Consider the following 26,299-nt stretch of genomic DNA (forward strand, 5'->3'; position numbering starts at 1 on the left):
AAAGACCCATATCTAATACAGCCTGATCAATCATTGCAAGAAAAAAGAAAATAATTATATGAAATCCTTAGCAAACTAAAACTGATTAACCACAAAAAAAAATATATCAGACAATAACAGAATTTCTCATCTGCAACATTGGAAGCCAGAAATTTATAAAGCAATGTTTATATATTCCAAGATGAAGGAACTGTGATGGTGACCCCAGAGTTTTACACCTAACAATACTTTCCTTTATGTGACAGCAAAAGAACATGCAAGTTAAGACACTTAAGGCCTCAGAAAGTAAATTATTTGAAAAACAAACAAAAAATTACTCAAAATAGTTCAGGCAAATGGGAAATTAATCACATTAAATAATTCAAGAAAGGGGAATATATGCTGTAGAAAAAATTGTGAGCAATGAGAGAAATTAAAATCTAAAATATAGATAACAAGTAAGTTATAATGTGATTAAGACACTTAATAACTGTTAGGAAAAGATGATTAGAAAAGAAGAGGCATAAAAATTTGGCAATAATCTAGAACTAAAATTTCATGTTATTTTAACTAAGTCTGGGTGTAGGAAAAAAAAGGAGAAAAAGACTCAGAAAAAGTATGCTAAAGCTTTTATCTTATCTGGAAGAATAGTGGCAATCTACTCTTGATAAATGTATATACATACACACAAATATGTCGTAATATGCTTGCTAAAAATTTAAACGAGAGTAACAAGAATATATATAACATAAATATATGCATATTTTATATAGAGAGATAGATAGGTATGTGTGTACTCTAAAGAATACACATTTTTAAAAAAATCCTAGGAATATACTAGTTCAAAAAATATGCTAGCCGAAACCGGTTTGGCTCAGTGGATAGAGCATCGGCCTGCGGACTGAAAGGTCCCAGGTTCGATTCCGGTCAAGGGCATGTACCTGGGTTGCGGGCACATCCCCAGTAGGAGATGTGCAGGAGGCAGCTGATCGATGTTTCTCTCTCATCGATGTTTCTAACTCTCTATCTCTCTCCCTTCCTCTCTGTAAAAAAATCAATAAAAATATATTTAAAAAAAAAAAAATGTGCTAGGCCCCAAAGAAAACCTCAATATAGTCTAAGATATAGAACTCTCACATATTAAGTGATCAGACTATAGAAATTAACATCAAATATAGAAACCAAACATTACAAGCTCCTTGAAAAGAAAACATTAATAAGGAATATATGACCAAAAGCTAGTACTTTGAAAAGATCACTGAAATAACCACAAATATATATTAAAAATAAGAAAGAAGATATAGTTACAGGTATAAAGGAGATTTTTAAATTATGAAAGCTAAAAGCTAACTCAGGATGAACTGGAAAATGTTCCAGAAAATCTGTCAAGATCTAAAGTAGATCAATACCATGGAAAAATAATCTACTCTTCAAAAAAGGCACCAGTCTCAGATAGTTGTTCAAGAAACTTCTATAAGCCTCAATTGCTTACATCCTTTAAATTGTAGAGCAGAGAAAGGATATAAATAGTAAGATTTTAACATTTATTGCAAATATGTGCAAGGCACTATGCTAAGTAATTTATATATATTACTAGAGGCCCGATGCACAAAATTCATGCAAGGAGCTTGGCCCTCGCAGCCCGGCTGCCTCAGCTGGCCCTTGCAGCCCTGACATCATCCAGTCCGGACAGTCATTCTGCTGTTCAGTCTAATTAGCATATTAGCTCTTTATTATATACGATTATGTTCATAAGAGGAAAGCTTACAAATTCATTGAAAGAGATTAGTATTCATTGAAAGAAAACTTAAAAAAGAAATCACACATATTCATAAAAATTGATCACATCTATAAATATAGATAATAGCCTAAATAAAATATTATAAATGGAAACTAGTTATGAATTAAAACAATAACAGTATATTATGACCAAACAGAGATTTCCTCCTGGGAATTAAAAAATGGCTCAACATAAAGAAACCTATTAATATAATTCATAATACTAAAAGGTGAAGGGCAACCTTAATAGAGTCCAAAAGAACACTCATTCCCGAGTGTTTAACAAATATTTTTATTTGTTAAAAATAAAACAAAATTCTTAGTAAACAAGAAATGGAAAAGCAACTTTCTCAATGTGATTTTTATTTTTTATTTTTTAATATACTTTTATTGATTTCAAAGAGGAAGGGAGAGAGACATAGAAACATCAATGATTGGCTGCCTCCTGCACACCCCGCACTGGGGATTAAGCCCAGAACCTGAGCATGTGCCCTTGACCGGAATCGAAGCCGGGACCTTCCAGCCCACAGTCCAATGCTCTATCCACTGAGCCAAACCAGCTAGGGCTCTCAATGTGATTTTTAAAAGCTACTTAAGGAAGTCAATAATAAGCATGATACTAAACAAGAAAACATAAGAAAACTTTTCATGAACGACAGGAACAAGATAAAGTTGCTTTTTCTAAATACTATTATTCAATACTGTTCTGGCCAATGAAACTAAGCCACAAAGTAATGTGGGTAAATACTGAAAGAAAAAGTTTTTATTATTTTCAGATGATATGATTGTTACCTAGAAAAACTAAAAGAAACTGAAAAACTTACAGAATAAGAGCTCGATATAATTAGCTAGATATAATTAATACACATAAATTGAGAGGATTAGTGAATGCTAATGATAACCAATTAGAAATAATTAACATTCTATTCTCAATATTATTAAATATTCAAAATTTAACTATAATTTTAAAAAGTTCAAGACATATATGAAGAAACTATAAAACCCAAAAGATTTAACTAGGGATGAGGGCAAGTCACCCCATTTTTACTGCAATTTCAATCAAAATCCCAATGAATATGTAAGTTGTGAAACTGCATAAGAAAGAGCAAAAGAAAAGCAAGTTATTTTTAAAGAATAGGAACTTGCCCTAATCAAACACAAAGCCACAGAGTTCCATATAGCATACGGATTAGCATAGAAATAGTGAGATCACTGGCACAGAACAGAGATTTACAAACATACTCATGACTACATGGGCATTTAGTACATGATTATTTAGGGCATTTCAAATCGGGGCAAGAGTGGATTATTAAAATCTTCCAATGAAAATTGAGAAAAACTGGCTTTTCATTTGGAGAGAAAAATAGTGAAGGTTTCTACCTTATATATACCACACACAAAAATAAATACCATTTGAATTAAAGATTTAATTATAAAAATAAAGTCATACAAATATTAAAATAGAATATAAGAAAATATTTTTAACATTGGTATGGGAAAAAAATCTTTCCTAGAATGGCCAAAGCTAGAAAATATACAGCAGGGGTGGGGAATGTCCAGCCGGTGGGCTGTATGAGGCCCGTGAAACCATTTGGTCTGGCCCTGCCAAGGCATTAAGGGTGAGTTCATTAAATGTTTGACCAACTATAGCAGGCTAATGTTTAAGTTGATAATTTTGTATGGCCCTCGAATGATGTTATAAATATCCAAATGGCCCTTGGCAGAAAAAGGTTCCCCATCCTTGCTATAAAGGAAGATTGATGGATTGGACTACATAAAACTAAAAACTTAAACACCAATACCTTATGCTGTGTGAAGTATTGTGTTTGCACTACAACAGCCTCCTACAATTAAAGAGATTAATTCCTCCAAGGGGAAAATAAGGCAAAGGACCCAAATAGGCAACTCACAAATGAAGAAAAAATGGTAAATAAACATATGAAAAGCCGCTGAACCTCAACCTTAAAACGAAGCAAAGAAATCCAAATTCAAATGATAATATCACTGTTGAGGAATTGGGAGCGGGCGGTGGGGGGGGCGGGGGGGGGGGTAGGGGTTGGGAAGAGAGGCAGTGGGAAGTGCAGGTGGTAAGCCTCCTAGTGAGCCACAGTCAGCTCAGCAGGAATGCAGTTCTCAGAGGGTCCCCTATTCTTCACTTTAAAATTACATCCCCAAGAACAAGCACACAACACACAAGACATTTATTGGGGGAGGGTGTCCCAAAGTTCACATAGGTATGCTACTTTTTTGGCCAAAAGGGGTATAAATAAGACCTCAAAAGACTATATAACTTCTATCTGTGTATATATTCATAAAGAAACTCTGGAAACATTCAAACTAGTGACAATGATTACCTGGATGGGAGGAGGATGAAGTGGTGGGAATTAGGCAGATCATAAAGAGAAACAGAGACTTAGCACTCTCTACATAAGTTTTGTTTGTAATTTTTGAACCATATAAATAGTATTATTTATTTTTAAAAATAATTGAAATCTTATGCTGTTTAATGAAAATAATGATAACTGGAATTTATTTTTTCCATACATACATTCCCAGATAGCGCGGTGGTTAGGCTTTGACTTTTCAGACAGAAACTGCCTGCATCTCTCTCATCTTAGAATCCAGCTATATAGAGATCCCATGGCAGCCCTTATGGAAAATTTCACTTTCTAAAAGGCAGTTTGGTAGCATGTATCAAAATGTAAAATTTTCATGCCCCTTAACCCAGCAATGGCATTTCTAAAAATTTGTTCTAGAGGAATTACGGAATAGGGTGCAAAGATGATTCTGCAGTATTATTTACTATAGGAGGAAACTATTACGATCCACTAGTGTGGCACAGAATATTGGTAAATTGTGATCATCGCTACTGATGCTACTTGTTTGTGGACCGCACCTGGAGTTACACAAGAAGCCTTGTCCCACATTCTCAGCTTTGTGACTCCAGATCCCTGCTCCCCATTCACCGGCTACCTGGCTCTTGGATGCGCCACCCACCCACCGGCTCACCTAGTCAGTGTAGGGTTGCGGTGGTTGGAGTTGGCGCAGAAGATGTTGTTGGACTTGCGCGTGGCGTCCAGAAACTGGCACACCGCCTGGCCGCGGAGCTCGGCCAGGGGCCGGGCCTCGTGCTTGAGGAACCACTGATGCGCCTCGAAGCAGCTGGCGCAGAGGAGTTGCTCGCACTCGAAACACCAGAAGTCTGCCGGCTCTTTGCAGCGGGTGCAAACGGCCTGCGCATCCACAATCTGCTGGTACACTGACAGGCGCCGCTGCAGACTCTCAAAGAAGATGTTATCCAGGACCGGTCCATCAGCGCCAGGAGGAAGGGACGCCTGGCAGATAGGGCACTGCATGTCCGGGGCCTGCAGGCATCCTGAACACAGTGTGTGCAGGCAAAGCAGCAGCTTAGGGCACTTGGCTTCTGCCTGACAGCCGTGGCAGCGTAGGAACTGGAACTCCTCCTCCGTAGTTTGCTGGGGGACCAGAGGAGAGGGGTGAGACCTTAAGTCCCAGGAGTCACCACCCACCACCATCATAGGTCACCTGCCCCCATGGCTGGAGGCTGGAATGGGACTTCATATTTCATTCCAGGCAGTCACTGGATGATGAAAACCCAGGCTTACCAGTATTTCAATTTCCCATTTACTCAGGCCTTCCCACTCTAATTCAACAACATATTGAGCATCTACTTCCCATCAGGCGCTGAGATACAAAGATAAATAGGATACCTCTATCCCTACTATCACTGAACTCAGTTTAGAAGAGATACATTAAGTATCAACCTTCTATAAAGTTTGATGGTTCCTCATAAAGGTAAACTACCTTTTTGAGGAACTACCATATGATTTGGCAATTCCACTCCTAGATTTATATCCAAAAGAACTGAAACCACTGACCCACACAGATACATATTTACCCACATTCTCAGGAGCATGCTATTCCAAAGGTGGAAACAACCCAAGTGTCCATTAAAGGATAAACAAAATGGAGTACATACAACAAAATATTATTCAGCCTTCCCATTTAAGGAAGGACATTATGCTAAGTGAACTAAGCCAGACATAGGACAAATGTATGATTCCACTTATATGAAATATCTAGAGCAGGCAAATTCTCAGAGACAAAGTAGATTAGAGATTACCAGGGGCTGGAGGAAGGGGAGAATAAAGAGCTATTGGTTAAAGGGTACAGAGTTTGTTTGGGTGATGAAAAAGTTCTGGAAATAGGTCGTGAGGGTTACACAACATTGTGAACGTACTTAATGCTACTAAGTAGTATACTTAGAAAAGGCTAAAATGGCAAATCTTGTGTATATTTTACCACGATTTTTAAAAATGCAAAAAAAAGTACTTAATACAGTGCATAGCACACGATAAATGCTCATAGAGTTAACTAGTAATATTAAGCAATATTATTCCTAGTTGTACTTATGCAAATAATACAAATTACTACAACTGGTGTTATTTGTGCTTTTAAAAGGGCCTGGAAGAACATAGAGCAAGTGATCTAAGAAGCTCCTTTTGGAGGTGGGAGGCTGGGGGTTTGTTCAGGAGAAGACTAAGGGAAAGCTTCCAGGTAGAAAACCTGCCTTGGGAAAGGGGGTTGGGCGGGCAAGGTGTTCCAGGAGAAGTATCTAGAAGGCTTCCTGGAGAAGAAACCACAGGAGCTGCGAGGCCTTAACTGATTCACCTCTCCCATTCGGAACTGGTACTTAGGTTTTGTTTTCCCCAATGTGAGCGCTCCCGCCCCCCCGCCCCCCCAACCCCCCCAACCCCCCCCAACCCCCCCCCAACCCCCCCCCCCCCCCCCCCCCCCCCCCCCCCCCGCCAGAGCCATGCTCCAGGATTGGGCAATTGGGCTATTACTCTGGGGCCTCCTCAGAGCAGGGGCAAAGAGGCATATCGCCAGCGCGGGTAGGAGAGTCCGGTCCGAGGTGCCACTGTTCGTTCAGTGGAGAATAGCAGCCCAGAGAGGCTCCCTTAACTCATCCTGGTGATCTTTTTTCATCTTTTCTCTCCTCTACTCCTACTCGAGCCAAGAGGGTCTGGTCTTTTCCTTCTGTGTACTTGACCAAGTTCCCTCTCCCTTCTCACCTCTCCTCCCATCACAGCAAATTCACAAAGCCTAAACCCCATCTCCCCAAACCCAGTAGTACCTCTGTGGGGCTGTGGTCCGGGCTGGGCTGCTGGCTTTCGGAGGGAGACTCCGGGGGAGGCATGGTGGACATGTCGGGCAGTGCGGAGTCCTGTTGGGTCCCCGAAGATCTGGCGGGTGCAGGCTCCGGCTGCATGGAACCCAGTGCAGTTTCGATTCTCAGTTTTGATCTTGGGGGGCGGGAGAAGCTTGATGAGACTCACGCGCGAGAGCACTGAATTTCCGGAGCTATCCGAAAGGGGAGGTGCCGGTTCTGGGCCAGTCACTGGAAAGGAAGTGAAACAGTAACTGGGGGCGGTTCTAGGAGCGGAGAGGCCGAACTGTGCGTTTGGAAGACACGCCCATGGCGGGTTGGAGGGAGAGGGAGGACAGTAGAGCACAGCTGACCTGGGGGAACAGCAAAGTGTCTGAGCTGACTCGAGAGGGGCAGCCCCGCCCTGGGCTTTGGGCCATTCATCAGCTCACACGGCACAGCTTTGTGCTGGCCCCCAGCTGGGAGCCTGGGGCATGGAGATGAGTGACATGGCCCTTGCTTTGGAAGAATCCCAGATCTAGTGGAAGGATAGGCTCCAAAAAGAGATTTTCACACAGCATTGAGACTGGCTGGAAAGGAGGTTCCTCAGCTGGGACTTGGAACAGTGGGAATTTACCAGGGACTCAAATATTGGGAAGACACTTTAAACAGAGAGAATAGTGCATGCAAAGGCATGAAGGTTTGAAACAGGATTTAAGAGGGGACCCATGAGCTATGTCAGCCCAGGAAGGACTGGGGCAAGATCATAGATAAGGAGATGGGCCAGTTTTGTGGACTGTAGAGTCAGTTTGGTACCTAGGAACAATGTGATTCACTGTGCATGGTAGGAAAGTCACTCTGACAACCTAGGGGCAGGTGGCCTGATCTAGGATAGTGGCTGTGGGACACAAGGGGGACCTGAGTCAGAGACACTGGGAGGACACTGAGTGCAGATGAGAAGAACAGGATGATGCCTTGGGTCACAGTTGGAAAGGCTGGTAGATTTTAGGCAGTGGGGGATGGGGGAAGCTGGTGACAGGGTATGAAGAGTGAGGAGACAGAGCAAGTTAGCTTTTGGCCAGCAGAGAAGTGTGCCAGACCCCCAGTTGGTGAGGGGAGAAAGTACAGCTCCAGGTAGCCTCCCTGAGCCAGTACCCTTGACTCTAAACTTCAAACCATCCCAACCACTGTGTACCCATTCTATGCTGTTCCAGCTTGGAACAGACTAGGAGGGGTTGTGACAGGGCTTTGCTCTTGTAAAGGCTTATAGTCTGAAGACATGTATGGAAGGGAAGTGGGAGAGGCTTCAGGAGCCTGCCCCACCTTCCAACCCCATCAGTACCCCTAGGGTTTTAGAATCAGGCCATCAAACTAGGAAAAACCAAAGATGGTGAGCAGCTCTCTGCAGAAGGGACCTGGAACTGGGCTATTGCTGAGGGGCTGAGGGGCAGAAGGAGGCAACTAGCATGTGGCTGTGACAAGGAAAATTTTATTAATCTCTGTTCATTTTGGAAGACAGCTTGCCTCAATGCCCTATTAGAAGTTAATGCTTCTCAGAATAAACTCCCCATTTGCATTTGGGTTTTCTCAAACCATGAAGAGACAGGTTACCTCTGGGTAACTGGACCAAGAGATATGCTGTTTCTGGCCCTAAGGACTGAGAATCTCACCTCTAGATGCTTTGAAGGGTCTGCCCCATCATAACTCTGTGCTAACTCCTCGTTCCTGAGGTCCACACATGAAATTTTTCTGTTTTTGTGCCAAAGTCCAGGTTCTCCCGCCCCACCTTAACCACAGTGAGCTAGTCAACAAATAAGTACTGAGATCCACTCTGTGCCAGATCCTGCTTGTTGGGCTGTGGGTACACAAAGTGGAGTAATTTGCTGATTATGCCCTGGAGAAACGTTAATTCCAGATAAGCCTCCACTCCCTTCCCAGCATACACACCCCAGTATTTGAGTTTGGAGAGGGAATGGTACAATTTCCTTGATTCTGAATAAGATTCGGCTCCTGAAAAATCCCTTTCAAAGCCAACGTCCCTCCTGATCCTTTTCCAAAGCCGAGGGGTAGCAAGCAGGAGGAGGCAAGGACCACCTTTCCTCCCAGCCCCGCGTCCGCAGTTCCGTCCTCCTAGCGCAGGTGGCGACGTGCGACTCCCGAGAAGCCGGAAGCCGCGGCCGGGAGGGGCGGGGCGGGGCGGAGGCGGGCAGATCACTTCCGGCACTGGCTGTTTAGAGCCCTGCTCCTCAGGTGTGGGTACCCGGCGCTGCCCTTGGGGGACGTGGACTCTTTCCCAGTCGAACTTCGCTTGTTCCGGGAGCGGGGCGGCGTGGGGCCGGGGGCTGGTGAGTGGCCGTCCAGCGCAGAGGGACCCGGGGGACCCGGCCGGCATCCCCAGGCCCGAGCTCTGTGCCTGTCAGAAGTCGGCTGGTCTCGCGTAGTCGCTCCCAAAGAGGAGGGAGCGAGGGGAAACGCTTCGTGGAGAGGGGCCTGTACCGGACGCTGGGATGCTGGCGCCGATCCACCCTTCTGGGGCTTCGGGGCTGCAGCCTTCAGTTCTCATCTTCCAAGGAGCCCCCCTCGGTCCGCCCCATACACCTCACTCCTCCTCGGCTCAGCCTGTTAGGCCTCGGCTGAGGTTTCAAGTTCCCATTTTGACGAGAAAGAAACCAAGGTCTAGGCATAGAAGATCATCTGCTCGCCAAGGGCACTTGGCTGCCAAGAAGTGGCAGAATTCCCTCTGCCCCCTCGCAGGGGAGTAGGGAGGAGAGCAGAAAATCAACCACTAGATTCCCTGAGCTTGAGCACCTCTCTGTTTCCTGGTGGAGGGACACAGGCCAAAAAAAGGCCCTCAGCTGCCTGTGTGTCAACTCTGGCCCTGTCTTGCTCCAAAGCCTTGAATCCCACATTTCAGATCTCACGTTCCTCAGCCTGACAACCAAACGCTGGAGGATTTGGTCCCTCCCTAACCCTCCTGTAATGACAGCTGCCCCATCCAAGGGTTCCTTTTCTGCAGGGGCCATGAGGTGAGCCTCATTTCCTAGTTCCTCTCTCCCCACCTCCCACCCGAAGCTCTTCAACTAAAGCATGTATTTGATGGCCCTTAGGGGGTAAAGAATTGTGAGCTAGGAAAGAACATCTTAGTCCTCACCTATGGCTCTTATTGATTGGTGAGCCATTAATGCTTTATCCCTTTAGGCAAAAGGACTCCTTGAAAGCACACCTTTGGGGCTTATGATAGAGGAGGGATGGGTTATGCCAGCAGCACTCAGTTCAACCCAACCTGTGTTTTCAGATTCCCACCCACTCCTGGTTCTGTACCAAGTTAATATAAATTAGACAAGAAGATTGATTCCTGCTCAGCCCAATAAGGAAGGCATCACATGGTTTTGCTTCTCAGATCCAATGACCATTGTCCAGCAGAGAAAGCCTTGTGAAGGCTGGACTTGGGAGAGATTAGTTTTGATGTGTGGGAAGAGGGAACAATCCTTAAGTAGGACCTAACCAAAGATATCGGAGTATTAGGCAAGGAGGCAGACAGCTCTGAGAAGGAAGGGAGGTGGGCAAAAGGTACACTTGACCATGTTCACTGTGCCTGCAGCTGTCCGGCCAGCCAGTTGGTGTTCCTTGACTGCCTTTGTGCTCTTGCCTCAGATGTATCCCACACCTGGTCTTCCTGCCTCTGCCACAGCCTCATCAGTTTCCTGGGGTTCTTGATGCTGCTGGTCACCTTCCCCATTTCTGGCTGGTTTGCCCTGGAGATCCCCAGGGTGGTTGGGTCATACTGAGCATTGATGGATGAACTTTTTGTCCTCTGTCTCCTTCCCTTAAGTATATTATCACACTTCTGGAAAATGGGCTGGGCCAGGACACATCTTTCAGTTGAGGAAACTGAGGCTCATATTTGTCCAAAGTCATACAGGAACCAAACTCCCAAGTCCTGGGTTCTGGACAATAGTGTTAAGGTGCATACTGATATCTTTGCCAAACCTTCCTGCCTTTGGATTAGGCTAAATTGGAACTGGAAAACACTAAAATTGGCCCCAGAGATAACGAGTGAAAGGAATTTAGGCCTTGTTTCCACAGGGGGTATCTGCAGATGGGAAAGGGATGAACTATAGTTGAGGATCACACCTGAAAGCCACAGTGAAGTGGAAGCCAAGCAGGCCTGGCTCTTTGTGCAGCCCTAGGCCATGGTCAACTTTTCTAGAAAGACTTTGGGTTTGGTGTAGTCTGGAAGGAAGTCCTTAAAAAGTCCTAAATCCTAGTCCTAAAACTGCCACTGAAACAAATACTGTGACCTTGGGCAAGTCACTTTGCCTCTCTGGGCCTTCATTTCTCGATGTGGATATATTTACTTCTTTGAGGACTCCAGCACCTGAAGTTGGCAAAGCCCTTTGCTTAGGGTTGCTGATGGAGCAGCCCAGAATTTGATCCTAACTAATTCAAGGACAAACAGTTTTCTGGGTTGAGTCACATCTATCTTCAGACCACAGAAAAGAAAAGTTTCTCTGAGGATCAAGAAACAGTGTGGTAGTGGAGAGCATGGCTTCTGGAGTCATTCAGAGCTGCATTCAGATCTTGCCTATTTCAGTTAGGGACTGTGATTTTTGAGCAAGTCACTTAACCCCTCAGAGCCTTGGTTTTCTCATGTAAACACAGTTTAAGGATACCTGACATTGCCCAGGGCAAGGGGAGAGAGGTGAGGGAGGGCCCTGGGCAGACATCAATGCCAATCTGGGCTTACCACACTCAACCCTTCCTTTGCCATTGTGAGCAGATTGTGCCCACCTATGATCAGATGATTGTGTTTCTATTGGGCTGGATCCGTATCCCCCAAGAGCCTGGCATGGTTTTGCTCCTGCCTTCATTGGCTCCTTTCAGAGGGTGGATCTGAGGACACGAGCTTTCAACGTCCCTCCCTGCAAGGTGAGGGGCTTCTTGGCTCTCCTGGACAGAGAGAATGGGGGCTGTGCAGAGTGTATCCTGGTGCCAGTAACTTGGCCTATGAGTAGCCATCAGAGTTAGGAGAAGGGGAGTATGGAGGAGAGCAGAAAATTGAGGCTAGAGGCTGGGAGCCCATTCGTGCTACAAATACCTAACCCCATATACTTGAGGACACCATTTTGTCCATGAGGCTCTAGTGACCAGGTAGGTGGATCAAGCTGGGTGGTCTCAGTGGGCCTGATCTCCCTGCAGCTTCAGCCCCTTGAAAGTCTCCTCTTTCATGCCCCCTGCCCCCGATCTAAGAATGGGGCCATGCTGCCTGTGGGGGCCAATGTCCAGTTTAGGGCTCCAGTATTGTCAGTGATGACTGTGAAGGACCTGAACACAGCCATAGCCCAGAATGCCATGACCAAGGCCCTGCTCAAGAGGCCTCTGCAGGCAATCCAGATGGAGAAGCTCAAGATCAGCAACCAGCTCCTGGTAGGCAGCACTTCACATGGCAGAATTCAGTGGCTGGCACCTGGGCCTCCCTTGCCTGCGGGATACTTTGAGCAAAGCAGCAGATCCCTTTAGGCCTCAGTCTACCCTATGCATGAAGAGTGTGACAACTTTTGAAGAGCCAGTGGTATGGGTGGGACTATGAGTATGTATGTAGCACTTCATTGTCTATTTGCCTATTAATGGACACTTAAGTTGCTTCCATACTGTAGCTATTGTAAATAATGCTGTGATGAACATAGATATGTATATAACAGTTTGAATTAGTATGTTGGATTTCTTCAGACACCCAGAACTGGGATTGCTGGGTTATAGAGTAGTTCTATTTTTAGTTTTTTGAGGAATCTCCATACTGTTTTCCATAGTGGCTATGTTATAGAGGACAAGGGTTTCAAGGTCTGGGTGTTCTTACTAAATGCCATTCTTGCTAAGTGTTAAAATGTAGCACAATATTTTGCAGAAGCAGCTGTACACAGGATGTGCTTGACAAGAACCCTACCATATTAAGTGTAGCCAACTGCAAACAAGAAATCAACATTTAATTAACCAAATCTATCTATATAAAAGGCTAAGTGACAGACCGTCCAATTGACGCACACTGGCAATTTAGAAATAAATGTTGACTCGCACATGCGCAATACATATAAAGCTCTCGCTGGCACAATTGCATGTGTATGTTTCCATCTGTCATTGTCGATTGTGAATTTGGCTGTTTTTGTTGAAATGATTTGTAATGGATCTATTATTGAAGCTACCTTTGGGACTAGTAAATCTATAGATACTATTAAAAACATATCTAAACACGTGATTCTTTGTCCAAAAAATGAGCATGTTCATAAATTAAATGAAGAAATTTTGGATACACTGGATGGAGATTTTCACACCTATTTGGGTGATGATTCCATCGATTCAATTGATGATGCTGAAAAGGAAAATTTCCCCAGCGAATTTCTTAATAGTATTACTCCTTCAGGAATGCCATGTCATAAATTAAAATTGAAAGTAGGTGCAATCATAATGTTACTCAGAAATATTAATAATAAATGCAGTCTTTGTAATGGTACTAGATTTATTATCAAAAGATTGCAACCTAACATAATCAAAGCTGAAGTATTAACATAATCTGCGGAAGGAGAGGTTGTTTTGATTCCAAGGATTTGTCCCTGTCTGACACTGGCCTCCCATTTAAATTAATTCAAAGATAGTTTCCCATGATGCCAACATTTGCAATGACTATTAATAAATCACAAGGACAAACTCTAGACATAGTAGGTGTATTCCTACCTGAACCCATTTTCAGACATGGTCAGCTATATGTTGCTTTCTCTCTAGTTCGAAGAGTGTGTGACATTTAAGTTAAAGCTGTACTAGTAAATACTTCATCACAAGGGAAATTAGTCAAGCACTCAAAGTGTTTTTACTCTTAATGTGGTATACAGGGAGATATTAGAATAAGTTTAGTCAATTTACCAGTCATTGTTTTTATCACTGTTGTTTTTGTTTTAATATAATTTTTTGTTTTTATGTCATGTCTTTGTTGTCATATCATGTTGTTATTGTTTATTTATTGATCAGTTTATATATTATTTTCATATACTAATACATTTCACTAATTTTCTTTCATCTCTGACACTTCTATTATAGACAAAGGGTAAATAGTGATATTACAATATTTCTTCTAATTAATTTCCTTTCAATGTGCACGAATCCATGCACCAGGCCACTAGTAGTATATATAAGCAATGGCTAAGCCTCCCATCAGGGAGATAGAGCTTTGGATGTGAATCTCCTTTACTTGCTGTAACTAAATAAAACTAAGGATAATCAATGCCCCCCAAGTGGTGAACTCCTTGAGTTAGGTAACAGGTACACCAATCTGCATACCCAGCAACAGTGCACAGGGTTCCCTTTTCTGGACATCCTCATCAACTTGTTTGTTGATTTATTGATAATAGCCATTTTGACAGGTGATATCTTATTGTGGTTTTAATTTGCATTTCTTTATTAGTGACTTTGACCATCGTTTCATATATTTGTGTCTTCTTTGGAGAAGTTATCTATTCAGGTCCTCTGCCCATTTTTTAATTGGATTGTTTTTGTGTGTGTGTGTGTGTGTGTGTGTGTGTGTGTGTGTGTGTGTTTGATGTCAAGTTGTATGTATGAGTTTCTTATGTATTTTGGGTATTAACCCCTTATTGGATGTATCACTGGCAAATATCTTCTCCCATTCAATAGGTTATCTTTTCGTTTTGTTCTAATTATGTGAAACATGCCTTTGGTATTTTGATAAGAATTGCATTGAATCTCTAGATTATTTGGGGTAGTATAGACATTTTAACCATGTTAATTCTTCCTATCCATGAGCACAGTATATGCTTCCATTTATTTATATCTTATTCAGTTTCTTTTTTCAATGTCATAGTACTCCAAGTACAGGTCTTTTACCTTCCTTGGTTAAATTTATTCCTAGGCATTTTATTCTTTCTGATGCAATTGTAAATGGGATTTTCTTTTTTAAATATATTTTTATTGATTTTCAGAGAGGAAGAGAGAGATAGGAACATCAGTGGTGAGGGAGAATCATTTATAGGCTGCCTCCTGCATGCCCCCCACTGGGGATTGAGCCCACAACCCAGGCATGTGTCCTTGGCTGGAATCGAACCCGGGACCCTTCAGTCCACAGGCCAACACTCTATCCACTAAGCTAAACCAGTTAGGGCTAGGATTTTCTTAATTTCTCTTTTTGATAGTTTATTATTGGTGTATTAAAATGTAACCAATGCCTGAATATAAGTTTTGTATCCTGCGACTTTACTAAATTCACTTATTCTAATAGGGCTTTTTTGGGGGCTGGGGGAGGGGGAATCTTATATAGGTTTCCTATATAGTACCATTGTTATGGTAGGCAGCCATCAATCAGAGCCTGGCTGGCCACTTCAGAGAGACGGGCTAGGCCAGGGCTATGTAAAGGACACTGCCATGGAAATCCAGGGGTGCCCTGCAGACTCCAACCAATAGGGAGGTGGACTGAGAGCTATAGCATCTCTAGGCTTCCTGATGGTGGATCCTGCAGCACTCTCCCCACTACATAGACAGTCAGGGAGCACCAAGAATCTCCCCCATTGGCTATGATGGCTCTGGGGGAGGTTCTTACACCAAGCTGCCAAAAAGCTAGAAAGATGAATGAACAGGGCCCCAGTGCTGAAAGCTAGCAAGATAATTGGATAGAAAAAAGCCCTCCTCTCCCTATCCCTGTAAGAACTCTGGGCTTGAGCAGGAAGAGGAGATGGTCTTTGAGACTGGAGTCCACCACTCTCCCAGGTTCTAGCACCTAGATAAAATCTTTTTCCTTTTGCACCAGTGCCTGTCTCAAAATTTTGGCTTTTGGGTGGAACCTGTGTTTTTTGTTACATCTTATCATCTGCAAATAATGACAGTCTTACTTCTTCCTTTCCAATTTGGATGCCCTTCCTTCCTTCCTTCCTTCCTTCCTTCCTTCCTTCCTTCCTTCCTTCCTTCCTGTCTGATTGTTGTGTTGACTTCCAATACCATATCTAATCTAATAAAAGAGAAACATGGTAATTAGCGTACGACCACTACCCTTCCCATTGGCTAATTAGCGAGGTATGCAAATTAATCACCAGCCAAGATGGTGGTTAACCACCAACAAAGATGGCGGTTAATTTGCATATGTAGGCACAATGCAGGGAGGCGAAAGGGAAAGCACAGAAGAAGCCTCCTGGCACTGACAGTGATAGGAAACCCAGGGGGGAGCTAAGAGCCGGGGGGCAGGGCAAAGGCGGCCCTGGGGGCCGCCTTTGCCCTGCCCCCCAGCCATGATCGGAGAATCGGGCGCCTTTGCCGCACTGGCCAGTGATAGTGGGAAGTAGGGGTGGAGCCAGTGATGGGAGCTGGGCAGGGGCGGAGCCCGCGATCGTGGAGTGGCTGCAGCTGGGGGTGTCCCCTGCCCAGGCCTAATGCCTCGGCCAGAGGCATTAGGCCTGAGCAGGGGCGGTGCCAGCGATCATGGGAAGCAGGGGCAGAGTCGCCGATGGTGGGAGCTTGGGGTCCCCGGCCCAGGCCTAATGCCTTGGCCACCGGTGTTAAGCCTGGGAAGGGGTGGAGCAGGAGATCCCTTGGAGAGCTGTGGGTCCCCTGCCCAGGCTTAATGCCAGGGTGAGAGGCATTAGGGCGGAGCCAGCAATCGCAGGGAGCAGGGGCCGAGTTGGCAATGGTGGAGAGCTGGGGGTCCCTTGCCCAGTCCTAATGCCTTGGCCAGAGGTGTTAGGCCTGAGCATGGGCAGAGCCAGCGATCGTGAGCAGGGGCGGCGTGGGTGATCATAGGGAGCTGGGGGTCCCCTGCCCACCCTGATCTGGGACACCCTTCAGGGCAAACCAGCTGGCTCCCATCCGTGCACCAGGCTTCTATCCTATATAATAAAAGGGTAATGTGCACATGCAATTTTTTTTCAAATATATTTTATTGATTTTTTACAGAGAGGAAGGGAGAGGGATAGAGAGTTAGAAACATCGATGAGAGAGAAACTTCGATCAGCTGTCTCCTGCACACCCCCTACTGGGGATGTGTACACAACCAGAGTACATGCCCTTGACGGGAATCGAACCTGGGAGACTTCAGTCCACAGGCTGACGCTCTATCCACTGAGCCAAACCCGTTAGGGTGGTAATGTGCAAATTGACCCTAACAGCAGAACGACTGGGAATGACTGGTCACTATGACACACACTGACCACCAGGGGGCAGACTCAATGCAGGAGCTGCCCCCTGGTAGTCAGTGCACTCCCACAGGGGGAGCTCTGCTCAGCCACAAGCCAGGCTGACAGCATCACAGCGGCGATGGTGGGAGCCTCTCCTGCCTCGTCAGCAGTTCTATGGATGTTCAACTGCAGCTTCGGCCCGCTGGCAAGTAGACATCCCCCAAGGGATGTATCACTGCTAGCTTAGGCACAATCCCCCGGGGAACAAACCTAAGCCAGCAGGTGGACATCCCCTGAGGGGTCCCAGACTGCGAGAGGGCACAGGCTGGGCTGAGGGAACCCCGAGTGCACAAATTTTTGTGCACCGGGCCTCTAGTATGTATGGATATATATATATCCAAACGGCAAATTGACCAAATGGCAGAACAACCAAAAAACTGCATAACCGGTTGTTATTACGTGTGCTGACCACCAGGGGGCACGCACGGAACATGGTGGGTATTGGCAGCAGGCGGCAGAGCGCGGAACATGGCGGGTGTCAACCACGGTAGAATGGTGGAGCAGGTGAGTGGGGACACCAGACCAAGGCGGGGTGCGGGTCACTGTCATTGGGGTGAGCCTCTAGTGGTTACTGAAAATTCTTTGCTCCCACGTGCCACGGTCCTACCTGGCACTCACACCTGCAGCTGGCACAGGCCCCGCTTGCACCCATTGCCAGCACCAGAGCCTCCACTTGCACCTACTGCCAGCACCTAGTGCTGGCTCCGATCGCTTAGTGCTGTCAGTGGCGGTGGCAGGAGCAGGGCTGCTGGCAGACAGGGGACCAGGGGGCCACAGCGGGAGGGACCAGGCGGGGGCATGGAGGATGGGCTGAGACCCGCCCCTGTGCCCGCCGCAGCCTCGCAGCTCACAGTTCCTTTCAAGGTGCACAAATTCATGTATTGGGCCCTTAGTCCTATATAATAAAAGGCTAATATGCAAATTGACCAAACGGCGGAATGACTAGTCACTATGACGTGCACTGGCCACCAGAGGGCAGATACTCAACACAGAAGCTGCCCCCAGGTGGTCAGTGCACTCCCACAGGGGGAGCGCCACTCAGCCAGAAGCCAGGCTCACAGCTGGTGAGTGCAGCGGCAGGGGCGGGAGCCTCTCCTGCCCCTGTGACAGCACTAAGGACCCCTCGGGGGATGTCCAACTGCTGTCTTAGGCCTATTCACCCCACAGAGGTCTCAGACTGTAAGAGGGTGCAGGCTGGGCTGAGGGAACGCCCTCCTCCCCAGTGCACGAATATCATGCACTGGGCCTCTAGTATTGAATAAAAGTGCTGATAGTCTTATTAGAGAATGCTTTTAGCTTTTCCCTAAAGAGTATGATGTTAGCTGTGAGTTTGTTAGATATGGCCTTTATTATACTGAGATGTTTCCTCGATTCCCATTTTGCTGAGGTCTTTTATCATAAATCGATGTTGTCATGTACTTTTTCTACATCTATTAATATGATCATATGATTTTTATCCATTTTATTTATGTGGTGTATCATGTTAATTGATTTGCAGATATTGAACCAGTTTTGGTTCCCAGGAATAAATCCCACTTGATCATGGTATACGATCTTTTTAATATATTGCTGAATTTGATTTGTTAATATTTTATTAAGGATTTTCTATTTCTATTTTCATCAGGGTATTGGTCTATAACTTTTTTGTTCTGTCTTTGGCTTTGGTATTAGGGTAATGCTGGCCTCATAAAATGAGTTTGGGAACCTTCTTTTGGCATAGTTTGAGAAGGAGAGGGGTTAATTCTTCTTTGAATGTTGGTAAAATTCACCTCTGAAGCCCTCCAGTCCTGGACTTTTGTTTGTTAGGAGTTTTTATTATTATTATTACTGATTTGATTTCGTTAGTAGTTATTGATCTGGTCACAATTTCTGTTTCTTGTTGATTTAGCCTTGGGAGATTGTATGTTTCTAGGAATTTATACATTTCCTCTAAGTTGTCCAATTTGTTGGCATGTAGTTGTTCATAATATTTTCTTATAATCATTTGTATTTCTGTGATGTCAGTTGTTACTTCTCTTTTATTTCTGATTTTATTTACTAGGTTACTTGCCTTTTTTCTTGATGAGGCTGGTTAAAGTTTTATCAACTTTATTTAACTTTTTCTAGTTTTTTTAGGTGGAAGGTTAGATTGTTTATTTGACATTTTTCTTCTTTCTCAAGGTAGACCTGTATTGCTATGAATTTTCCTCTTAGAACTTTATTGGCTTTGTCCCATAGATTTTTGGGGTGTTGTGTTTTTAATTTTATTTGTCTCAAGATATATTTTTATTTCTTTCTTTATCTCATTGTTAATCCATTTATTGTGTAATAACATGTTATTTAGCCTCCATGTGTTTGTGTATATTTCAGTTTTCTTCTAATTGATTTCTAGTTTTATACCATTGTGTTTAGAGAAGATGCTTGCTATGATTTAAATCTTATTAAATTTATTGAGAGTTGTTTTGTGGCCCAGCACGTGGTCTATCCTTGAAAATGTTCCATGTACATTTGAAAAGCATGTATATTCTGCTTCTTTGGGGTGAAATATTCTTAAAATACCTCTTAAGTCCATTTGGTCTGATGTATCATATAAAGCTATTATTTTCTTGTTGGTTTTCTGTCTGGAAGATCAATCCATTGATGCCAATGGGGTATTAAAGTCCCTTATGATGACTGTACTACTATAGACCTCTCTCTCTTTATGTCTGCCAATATTTGCTTTAGATATTTAGGGGTTCCCACATTGGGTGTGTAAATGTTTGCAAGGGTTATATCTTCTTATTGGATTGACCCCTTTATCATTATGAAATGTCTCTTTTTGTCTTTGTTGTTTTAAAGTCTATCTAGTCTATATATCTCTAATATATCAATCCCAGCTTTTTGTTGTTGTTCCTTTCAGTTTGTGTGTGTTTTTGTATCTGAAGTGGGTCTCTTGTAGGCAGCATATGCATGGGTATTGTTTTCTTATCTATTCAGCCACCCTATGTCTTTGGATTGGATCATTTAATCAATTATATTTAAAGTGATTATTGATAGGTATATAGTTATTGCCATTTTATTATTCATATATTTTATCTTTTTTTCTTCTTCTTCTTAAATGCAGGAAGCCACCACTTGCCAATACTGTCAGTGCACCAAGGAATGTGGAAGGCCAATGGACCTTGGGCATTAGCAGGGCTGATGCTAAGCATCAAGTGTTGAGATAGTGGTGGCTCAAGGCAATTCCCTAACCTGATAATCCTTTTACTGTTTACCAAACTTTACCTTTGATATGCCTGTATGCATTGTTAAAGGGCAAATGTGTATTCAAGTAAATAAATAGCGGACCAGGCCAGGTTTCGGTGTGCCTCTTCAAGAAATAGGTCTCCACCTGGCCCCCAATGCCTTCTAAATTCATATTTCTTGTCTAGTATTTTCATTTGTGCATCGGCCCCTCCTTCAGATCCTGAACCCTGCCGTGAAGGTTGTGGCACTTAAAGAATTCCCTTTAACCTTTCTTCAAATAATACTGGTTTGGTGGTGATGAATTCCTTTGGCTTTTTCTTGTCTTAGAAACACTTTCTCCTTTGATTCTAAATGATAGTCCTGCTGGGTAGAATAATCTTGGTTGTAGGTACTTGCTTTTAATCACTTTGAATATTTTGTGCTAATCCCTCCTGGCCTGCAACGTTTTTGTTGAGAAATCAGCTGATTATCTTCTGGGAGCTCCCTTTTAGGAGCTTTTCTTTTGGTGCTTTTAAGATTCTCTTTTTGTTTTTACCTTTGGCATTTTAATGTGATGTGTCTTGGTGTGGGCCTTTTTGGGTTCATCTTGTTTGGGACTGTGCCCTTCTTGGATTTGTATGCCTATTTCCTTTGCCAGGTCAGGAAACTTTAATCATTATTTCTTCAAGTAGGTTTTCAATTTCTTACTCTTCCTCTTTTCCTTTGGGAACCCCTATAATGCAAATATTTTATGCTTGTTGTTGTCCCAGAGGTTTCTTAACCTATCCTCTTTAAAAAAATTTTTTTTTCTTTTTGCTGTGCAGAAAACTGAGAGAGGCAGTCTGGGGAGAGTCAGTCTCACACCAAGATGTTAGAATCATTTAGGGCCCATTTCCAAGACACAGTTGGCTGCTGGTAAAGTGGGATCAGTGCCTCTGGTTAAAATGAAATCTCAGGAAAGCCTGCACACCTCCCTAAGCCCTGGTTCAGGTATACATTTCTCATTCTCACTCTCCTTTTCACCTACATTTCATCTTGAAGGATTGAACATTCCCCACCTCTTACTTGCTAGTCTCTCCTTAGCTGCTCCAGGCCAGCTGTTTTACCCCTCCGTGCCTTGGCCCAGCCTCCCACCCTCACCTGTCACTTTCTGCTGCAGGCCTTGCCTCCTAAGACTCAGGAGAAAGAAGTCTAGGACAAGAACTCTTTCATCCTCCTCCAGCATCACCCTCCAAAATCATCAACATCTGTGCTTTTTTGTTTTTTAATCTTCACCCAAGGATGTTTCCACTGATTTTAGAGAGAGGAGAGAAACATCAATTGGTTGCTTCCCACCTGGGTATGTGCCCTGATCGGGAATTGAACCCATGATCTTTCATTGTACAGAATGATTCTCCAACCAACTGAGCCACACCAGCCAGGGCTGTGCTATTTTTCCTGCCATGTTGGAAGCATCTGCTTACTCTGTCTGAGGTTCATCCTTGCACCAAAAATGCTCTGGCCCAGAACCTGGCTCACTTTATCCATTCATCCTCTCTTCTTCTTGCCTTTCTGCCTCTCTCTCCTTTCCTTGCTTTCCTCCTGTTCTTAGTCTTGGCTTCCCATAGGCTCCTAAGACAGTCATCACAGTGAACTCCCACTTGCTAATGCAGAGGGCACTTTTCAGTCCTTCCTCTACATCACCCGGTGTCAGACTTTGACTCTGTGCACCCATCCTTCTTTTACTCTAGATCAGTCATCTGCTTCCCTGGACTTCCATTACTCTGCACCCCAGCTTCCTTTTTTCTTCCTGGTCACCCTTGTTCCTCCTGCCCTTCAGTTTCCAAGTTTCTGTTTTGTTTTTTTTCTATGACCTCCTAGGAAAGGCTCATTTACCTGGGGCCCTTGCTACCTCTGGACACTAATTATTTACACCACTCTGCGCTAGTCCTACTCTCTCCTGCACCCTGGACCCATTTATCCAACTGCCTATTGGGCAGCTGGCTGTGCCATACACATTAAAGCTTAATGTATTAAAAAAAAGTTATCATCCCTCCCCTACCTACTCCCAATTCTGCGTCGCCTGCTGTGTGCCCTTCTAGACGAATACCCACACTCATGATCCACACCAGCGACCTTGCTGCGACCTTTGTGAAGAGGTTCAGGATCTGAAGGAGGGGCTGACGCACAAATGAAAATGCTGTACAATAAAACATGAATTTAGAAGGCATGGGAGGCAGGTGGACCCCCTTTCTTGAAGAGACACACCGAGACTGGGTCCCGTCTGCTTTTTATTCAGTTTTAGATACACATCTTGCCCTCAGTAAAGCATGGCAAACAAGTAGCAGACAGACAGTCTCAAAGGTCAGTAAAGATCAGTAAGGTCCAGTAAACATTTACAGTGGGGCCTTGACTTACGAGTGTCCCGACTAATGAGTTTTTTGAGATACCAGCTGTCTCTCATCCGATTTTTTGCATTGAGTTGACAGAGTAATTTGAGTTAACAAGCTCCTTAACGAGCTCGGTCTCGGAACGAATTAAACTCGTAAGTCAAGGCCCCACTGTACTTGGAGGCTATCAGGTCAGGAGATTGCTTCGAGCCATCACTATCTCAGCACGAACAATCGGTGCCTAGCGTCAGCCCTGCTAACTCTCAAGGTCCATCAGTCTCCTGCGTTCCTTGGTGCACGCTCATGACAGTATTGGCAAGCCGTGGCTTCCCACAAACCTGACTCCTCCTCACTACTTTCTCTGTCATCACACATCTGGGCAGCTGACTAGCCCAGTGGTTCTCTTTCTCTAGTATCTTGCTGTAGCTTCATATAGTTTACAGAATTGTGCTCCTTCTTGGATATATCTTGGCTCCACAGCCACCTGTCTGCCTGATACCAGATCCACATCATTTCTGTTGGCAATTTGAAACCACATCCTACTTTGGTCTCTGTGCCTTCACCCTCAGCCCCCTCCAACCCAGTGTCCACATGGCAGCCAAGAGAATCTTTCCAACAAGCAAGTCTGCTCTGTCAACTCCCTGCTAAACGCCTCTCTGGGGCTCCTTGTGCCTCAGAATAAATCCAGGTGAGCAGGAACAGCTACCTCTCATCCCCTCAGCTGTCTCCAGCCTCCCAGCCCACACTTGAGTGTTTAACTAAAGGGAACTTGCAATTCCAGAATGTTCCAGCCTCTCCTGTCCGAGCTTGTGCACATTCTGCCCTTCACCTGTATAATTCACTGCCCCATGTCCTCCCTGGTCCTCTCCTGGCTGCTTACTGCCAGTAGCACCTTACTGCCAGTAGCACCTTACTGCCAGTAGCACCTTACTGCCAGTAGCGCACAGCTGGATTGTATTGTCCTGTGCCCATGTTCCCAAGCAGAAACTTGTCAAGGGGGTGCCTCGTGAGCCTGCCCAAAGAAGGTGCTCCAGGACGGTGTGCTGAATGAGTTCCATTTATCCCCACACTGTCCTCCAACTGGAGAGCAACAACGTGACCAGGGCCCGGGGGCTTGAGGTGGACCACGTGGAGCTGGCAGTGGAGGCTGTGCTACAGCCACCACAGGACAGTCCGGCTGGGCCCAGCTGGACAGTCCCCTCCAGCAGCTGGCTCTCCATTTCCTGGGGAGGGGCATTTACTCACTGGCAGGAGGTACCCTGCCCCCGGGGCCAGGTGAGGAGCCTCCTGCAAAGGGTGGGGGGCTCAGCAGGGCACTCAGCTTGGTGTCCAGCACAGGCTGAGCTTTGCTACTTGCTCCCTTAAGCAAGCACCTTTATGCAGTCCATTCTCTGCCTGTCTTTTCAGGCCACTCCGATTCTGGAGCTGACTAGAACTGAGGCGGTGGGAAGAGCCTAGGTGTCTCTAAGCGCGTGGAGGCCATGGTAGAAAAGAGATTTACATTCAGACTGGAATAGCTTAGAAATAGGGTTAGGGAGTTAAGGATGAAAATTTAAGAGTGACTTCTTAGCTGAGTAGTGAGTTGAACACAGACCTGAAGTGGGTGTAAGAGGGAACTATTGCGAAGGTATGGAGGCCACAGTGATCCTGACCTTGGCAGCAAATTGACCTCCCCTCTCTGCCACTTCCCCAACCTTGTGGACTACCCCCACCAGACATCTTGGAGATGGTGAGCAAAGTTGAGTTGCCTGCCCCTCACATTGGTGCTAGGCCCAGCTTGAAGCAGCCTGGCCAAGGGACTGCTGACTACTCTGCAGCCCCACCTGGTCAGCCAAGTTCGGGCCTGCTACCAGTTCAGTGTGGTCCTTCCCAGTGACACCCAGAGCGTCTACTCCCTGGACCTAACTATAGGTGCAACTGCCCTCCCTACCCGCTCCTTCCCACCAAGATTGCCTGTAGCCCCTGCCCTCCACCCCGGGTCCATTTTTATCTTTTTTAAAAAGTATATTTTTATTGATTTCAGAGAGGAAGAGAGAGGGAGAAAGAGATAGAAACATCAATGATGAGAGAATCATTAATCCACTGCCTCCTGCACACCCCACTCTGGGGATTGAGTCCACAATCCAGGCATGTGCCCTGACCAGGAATCGAACGTGAACTCCTGGTAGACACTCAACCACTGAGCCATCAGCATGGCTCCAGGCCTGTTTTAGATTTCCCCTGATGCTGTCAACAGTTTAGAGTGAACCATAGCAATCAGGGGCTCAGACACCATTTGCAGATGATGATTATCCAGACCTCTGTCTCCCTACCCTGTGCTCATCAGCAGGACAACTCAGATAGCCAAGCTTCCTGTACCAAGAGCCCTGCACATGCTGTAGGCCTACTGTGTGCCAGGGTTTGTGCTGAGCACTTTTTGCTCATTAGCTCACCTACTTCTCACTGTGTGCCTATGATTTAGGTTGTATCATCATTCCCATTCTCCAGTTTGGAAACTGAGGCTCTGAGCAATTACATAGCCAATAGGATTTGAACCCAGGGTAATAGAACCTGAATGCTTAATCACTACTTTCTACTCCACCCAGTGGGACATGCTAATCGTCTTTTCCCCATTGCATGTCTATCCCCCTACTCAAGGTGAAGGGCAACCTAGCAATGGCCATGAAACTGGAGGCTGTTCTTAGGGCCCTAAAGTAGCAGCCTTGGCTGACCATCCACAGCCCAGCCTAAGCCTGGCACCAAGCCAGAGGGGCATCTTGGAGGAAGAGGCATTGGCGCTACACCTTAGATTACTGAGGCCCTGAGAAGGTTCAGGCCCAGTCAGTTGCCAATGAATGGAGGCTGGGAGACACTGGCGGCAGGGCGAGGCTGAGTCAGGGCCCTTCTGACCTACAGTGGTTCTCTGGACAAGCCTTTGCTCATCACAATCCCCTGCTGAGTAACCGCCCTAAGATTGGTACACAGCACCATGACAGGAGAGCCAGGCCTGCTCTGCGGTGCTGGCTAGCTGACTGGAGAGGCAGGGCCCACCGAAACAGCCTGGCAGCAGCTGATTTGGTTCCAGTATGAGGGAGCAAAGCATGTGGCTCAGGCTCCCAGCTCCAGAGTGTGTGTGTATGTGTGTTTGGGGCAGGGTGGGGGGGATCAGAGAGGTTGGGGGATGGCCACCAAGGAGAGGTCACTGCTGGAGGGATCTGGGGATCAGGCAGGTCTCAACTTCCAGATTACAACTCTGATCCAGGCCAGTGGGGGTGAGGTGAGAAAGAGTGGGTCCTGCTTCTCCGGCCAGGGCGTGAGACCTCTTGACTCTGACTCTCTGACTCGTCCAACAGCTCTGTCTTGCATGCCTGATGGGCCAGGCTGGGGCCTAGGGCAGCATGAAGGGGAGCCCTACCCTTCCTGTGGTTCTTAGCAGAGGTTTGAAAACTCAAACAAATGTGTTTACAATGTCCTGGAGAGCAGTGGGGTGTGGGGATGGATGGTCCCCGATGTCCCTAGTGTCTGCAGCCAGGGACCAGAGCCCTGAAGGCTGACACAAGCCCTCATGATGCTCTAAATCACCCACAGATCTCCTTTCTGCTGAGGGATCTCAAAGC

General features: G+C 45.4%; 2 protein-coding genes across 9 annotated transcripts in view; one reads left to right on the forward strand and one right to left on the reverse strand.

Moving 5' to 3' along the window:
- Positions 1-7,166, reverse strand: part of PML (PML nuclear body scaffold) — a 46,397-nt gene extending 39,231 nt beyond the window's left edge. For all 8 annotated transcript variants that reach the window (XM_070430501.1, XM_070430491.1, XM_070430528.1 and 5 more), the window contains exons 1-2: positions 6,917-7,166; positions 4,768-5,234 (exon numbers count right to left, since the gene is read on the reverse strand). In XM_070430501.1, the coding sequence (XP_070286602.1) occupies positions 4,768-5,234; positions 6,917-7,051 (602 nt within the window). In that variant the 5' untranslated portion in view covers positions 7,052-7,166. The remainder of the gene's footprint in view (positions 1-4,767; positions 5,235-6,916) is intronic.
- A 2,085-nt stretch (positions 7,167-9,251) lies between these two features.
- STOML1 (stomatin like 1) lies at positions 9,252-25,400 on the forward strand. The gene is given in 11 exon segments (XM_070418601.1): positions 9,252-9,273; positions 10,583-10,698; positions 11,709-11,793; positions 11,796-11,859; positions 12,169-12,355; positions 13,730-13,737; positions 23,792-23,886; positions 23,889-23,978; positions 24,419-24,491; positions 24,493-24,658; positions 25,341-25,400. Coding segments are annotated over 10 exon segments (882 nt in total). The 5' UTR covers positions 9,252-9,273; positions 10,583-10,644.
- The last annotated feature ends 899 nt before the right edge of the window (positions 25,401-26,299 follow it).

The sequence above is a fragment of the Myotis yumanensis genome, unplaced genomic scaffold (assembly GCF_028538775.1).
Source record: "Myotis yumanensis isolate MYYU_CA2020_CCGP unplaced genomic scaffold, mMyoYum1.0.hap1 SCAF_1, whole genome shotgun sequence".
NCBI classification, from domain to species: domain Eukaryota; kingdom Metazoa; phylum Chordata; class Mammalia; order Chiroptera; family Vespertilionidae; genus Myotis; species Myotis yumanensis.